The sequence below is a fragment of the Rhincodon typus genome, unplaced genomic scaffold (assembly GCF_021869965.1).
Source record: "Rhincodon typus isolate 14 unplaced genomic scaffold, sRhiTyp1.1 hic_rhity00011677, whole genome shotgun sequence".
In the NCBI taxonomy this organism is placed as follows: Eukaryota; Metazoa; Chordata; class Chondrichthyes; order Orectolobiformes; family Rhincodontidae; genus Rhincodon; species Rhincodon typus.
The window spans coordinates 1,730-6,414 of NW_025977315.1; the positions used below are offsets into that span (position 1 = coordinate 1,730).

The window sequence follows — 4,685 nt, forward strand, 5'->3', positions numbered from 1 at the left end:
TGTGGATCTGTGTGGGAGAATGTCACCAGCACAGACCCCCAGCCCCAACGAACAGACACAAACCTACAAGCCGAGGTGTACAAGCATCAGGAACACGCAATTTTTAAAAATGATGTTTAAAGAAAATTAGGTGGAAAATCCTTTGATCCACACTGCAAGGCATCCACGGTTTCTCATCTTCCCTGAAGGGCTGAGGCAGTTTGAGTTTTCGACTCACTTCAGACAACTTATTTCATGCCTAATGTGTGTTTAAAAATATTTTTTTGATGTGGGTCTGTCAAACTGGAGCCGGGGTGGGGGGGGGGTTCAAGGGTGTTACAAACTGGGAATGGGTTTTGGAAAAGTCTTTCTCAAGTGTGTTGCTCCAATCAGGAATGGCAGAGACCACGCCCCCGGCTTGGGCCATGTGACTGGCGCAGCCAATCGGGGGACGTCTGTCTGTTACATTGTGTCCATTTCATCCGGCGAAACTGATTTGGATACATTTCAGCCGCGTTACATTGTATCCCGGTCCGCTGTTACTTTCCTGAGAGAGACCGAGAGGGAGAGGGAGAGGGAGAGGGAGAGTGGGGAATCGAGTCGGTTTAAGGAGAAGGAAAGCGTACCCTGGATCAGGGGGTGAAATAGTTCGACACATGGCTCGCAAAGCGGTTGCGAGCGCCCCCAGCCCCGGGCTGGATCGCCGCCGGATCGGGGAGAGGCTGGAAGCCAGCCTGGCCGGCTTGCAGGAGCTGCGGCTTCTCCGGGAGAGACACCGGGAGACCATCCAGAGGCTGCTGAAAGGACAGGAGGAGGAGGAGGAGGAGGAGGAGGTGATGGAGGACGAAGAAGACGTGGAAGAGGAGGCAACAAGCGGGGGACCCGGGATCAAAACCCCAGAGGGACTGCAGCATCCGGCTGGAGCAACAGGTCGCGCCGAGCAGGTAAAGGAGGAATGGGATCACTCTGGGATCTGGGACCATTTTGGGATTCGGGATCAATTCGGGTTGAATCTGGCTTAGAACGGAACTTGGAATCACTCTGAGATTCGGGATCGATCTGGGATTTGACTGCAACTTGGAATCATTCTGGAATTTGGGAGCATTTTGGGATTCGGGATCAGTCGGGGATTTGATTGGAACTTGGAATCATTCTGGGATGTTGGGCCTTTTGGAGATTTGGGATCAATCTGGGATCATTCTGTGTTTTGAGATCCGTTTGGTATTTGACCAGGAGTTGGAATCATTGTGGAATCTGGGATCTGATCGGAACCATTTCTGGGAATTGATGATTAGGGTTAAATCTCCCTCAAAACCACCTCGACAACTTGCCTTCCTACCCCTGTTGTGAAGGTGTAAAGGGTTTGGACTGGGATGGGGCTAGGGGAGAGGTGGTCTCATTGAAGGGTGGGGGAGGTGAATGGCCTCCTGCTGGTTGCTTGCTGCCTGAGACAGACCCGAGAGAGCCACCAGCCCTGAACCATGGACCTTGTGCATCTCTGAGATGGAGAGTTTAAGATCTATTCTAAGCTGCATATCTAGGCTGGCAGTGTTGAGGGAATCCTGCGCTGTCATTTAGGTGCTGGGGGGGGGGGGGTGAGAGGAAAGGGTTAATTGAAAATCTCGCCTGTAATTTGGGGTAAAATGTCCCAGGGCACCGCTGATTGAAAATTTAACAAGCCAATCCCCTTAATGTGGAATCCTGCTCTGCTAAACTCCTGATCCCAGATCAAAGTACTTTGTTTTTTTTATGTTGTTGTTAATTCCAGTGGCAGGTGATTATAGGGGAAAGTTTTCAGAGTGCATGCCTGGAACTGCTGTTGCTTTTATCTGGGGGAGAATGAATCTCTGGCGTGCCACCTCTTCAGATCGATCAGCTCCTTTCCCACCCAGGAGCCCAGCTCGGATTGCCCTGAGTCTCTGGAGGGCACTGGGGAGCCAGATTTAACGAGGGCACCCTTTTGAAGAGATGTTGGCATGCAATGACAATGGGGCACTTGGCTCCATCTGACTCTGCCATGGCATTTGGGCGTATTGTCTGCACTCTGAAGTTCTGAGAGTTGATGTATCTGACTCCGAGACGCTGCAAGACTGTTCCAGGACTAGGATAGGGATAAATCCCATGGACAGTTCACACAGACTGGGCTCGTATCCCTGTGAGTGTTGGAGATGAGGGGAAATCTGATCGAGGGGTTCAAGATTAGATGATCAATAGGATCAATAAATGTTACTTCCCTAAATTCGAGCCAGACCAATTCAGAGTGATCCAGGAAGCACTTTCTTGCACAGAAGGCACAGTGGAAGTCTCGAACTCTGTTCTCCGTTCCCCCCCCCGCCCCCCCCCAAGAATAAAACTTGAAGTGGATAGATGTTTGCTGGATTAAGGGTGTCCAGGATTGACGGGAGATGGGGTTGACACATAGGTTAGCTGCGATCTGATCGAACAGTGGGCAGACTCGAGGAGGAGGGGTGGGCCGAATGGCCTCCCCCTGTTCCTGTGCAACAGGCTTGAGGAGGGAGGCTGAATGGGCAGTTAGCACCTGCGGCTGTGCACAGCAAGATCCCATGACTCATCAGTAAAATGAGTGCGATGAGACTCTGATTTTTAGATGTATTCTTAGTCCCCAGCACGGGGCTAAGTCTCCAGTAGAAGACCTCAAATCTCCTGGATGGGGAGCAGAATTGTATACTGTATCTACCGCAGCCTCCCTCTACCGTCACTGTATCTACCACAGCCTCCCTCTACCAAGGCAGGGGATCAACCCTAATTCAATGGAGATGCAGGAGGACATGCCAAGTAGCAGCACCAGGCATACCTACAAGTGAGGTATCAACCTGGTGAAGCGACAGGACAGAACTACTTGTCAAACAGTGGAAAGGACAAGTGATACAGAGTGCTGTGTGGTTCCCACATTCCAGCAAGTCAGACCTCGGCTCTGCATTCCTTCCACCTCCAACGCTGGGCAACTAAGCAATTTGTGAAATGGTGGGGCTGCCCAGTCAATATTTATCTGGCTTTACGCAGTCACAGCAGTGTGTACCATCTACCAGACGCACTGCAGCAACTCACTAAGGTTCCTTGGATAGCACCTTCCAAACGCATGATCTCTGCCATGTAGAAGGACAAAGGGGCAGCAGATACATGGGAACACCACTCCCCTTGCAAGTTCCCCACTGAGCCCCTCACTAACCCTGACCTGGAAATATAATCAGCCGTTCCCTCAGCGTCGCTGGGTCAAAATCCTGGAACTGCTTCCCTAAGGGCATTGTGGATGTTCCTTGCACCCCAAGGACTGGTGGCTCAGGGAGGCAACTCACCACCACAGGGTCAATTCGGGACAGGCAATAAATGCTGGGCCCTGCCAGTGATGCCTATGTTCTCCAAATGAATATATTTTTTAAAAATTGCAGAGTATCCACCTATGGGTGACACTTGAACAGGGAGGGGACACAGGACAGTCCTGAATAAATCCAATGGGGATATCTGGGGAAGATGACCACCTTACACCGCACCCCCCACCCCCCCCCCCCATCCCATGAGAGGGGGACCCACTCCCACTGGGAGTGGCGAGGGGAATAGGGTGGATGTATTTATAGAGAGAAACCTGGATAAACACACCAGGCAGAAAGATAGGCTGGAGGCGGCATAGAAGATGCAAGTGGTTTGGAGGGGTGGGTGGGGAGCAGTCTGGTTTCTGCGTGGAGCAGGAACAGCAAGCACAGGGAGCAGATGGGCCAAATGGCCCGCTAACACCATCTCGAAGTGGCGGGGACACAATTAAAGTGTCCCAGCCCCCACCCCACCCCGAACGAAAAAAGAAACGATTGAATCTCAACAGCTGTGCCCAGGGGGCATTGAATGCATGACTGAAGTGTGTACAGAAATTGTGGTTTCACTCTCTCTGCAGATTCCACATGCTGGCTTTGTAGAGGGAGTAGGGAGGGGTGGGGGGGGGGGCGTGGTGTGTGGAAAGGTAGAATTTTAATTTAATTTAAATATAGGCTTGCTCAGCTACACACCCAATGGACCTTGATGGATGTTAATCCCTTAATTGTTTGCCTGTCTGCTGTTATCTCCTACCGTGTTGACTACACTCGCAGGCTCCCAGCTTGCGAGCTACCCACCGAATGTAAACAGAAATTAATGGAGAGCCTAGGATGGGGCCAGGTCTGTCTTAAGTACACAGCAGCAAGCTGGAGCTTGATTTTGAGTCTCTCCTGAAAAGGTGCCCGTGCCCGGGTGTCTGGGCGCCAGGGAGGGTGGGTGAAGGTGCCCTCCACTCCCACCCACCTTCCCCCAACTCTCTCTCTCCTCCCCAGCCTAACGCCACCCCCTCCTGGGAACGTCCGAATAGGAAGCAGAGTTTGTGGTGGCGGGGTTAGGGGAGACTTTGATCTGCTGCAGCCATTCGGGGAAACAGAGCATATAGGAGTAGGTGGCCATTCGGCCCCTTTGAGTCTGCTGTACCATCCAACTCTTGCTGCTTTCCCTGTGATCCTTTCAGCTGTACAGGTTATCTCTAACTTGTGTCTGGTCTGAACCATTGACCACTTCACTGGACAATAATCCTCTTAATAGCATTCATAGTTCCAAAGGTGTAGGGGCCGGAGGAGGTGACAGAGGTAGGGAGGGGGTGTAGGAGCTGGAGGGGGTTACAGAGATAGGGAGGGGGTGTAGGAGCTGGAGGGGGTTACAGAGATAGGGAG

At 52.0% G+C, this 4,685-nt stretch overlaps 1 protein-coding gene across 1 annotated transcript in view; it reads left to right on the forward strand.

The window, feature by feature from the left end:
* Positions 1 to 432: 432 nt before the first annotated feature.
* LOC125482523 overlaps positions 433 to 4,685 on the forward strand; it is a gene marked incomplete at its 3' end in the record, with an annotated part of 4,855 nt that continues 602 nt past the window's right edge. Inside the window, exon 1 of the mRNA XM_048594608.1 lies at positions 433 to 923. Coding sequence (XP_048450565.1) covers positions 636 to 923 — 288 coding nt within the window. The remainder of the gene's footprint in view (positions 924 to 4,685) is intronic.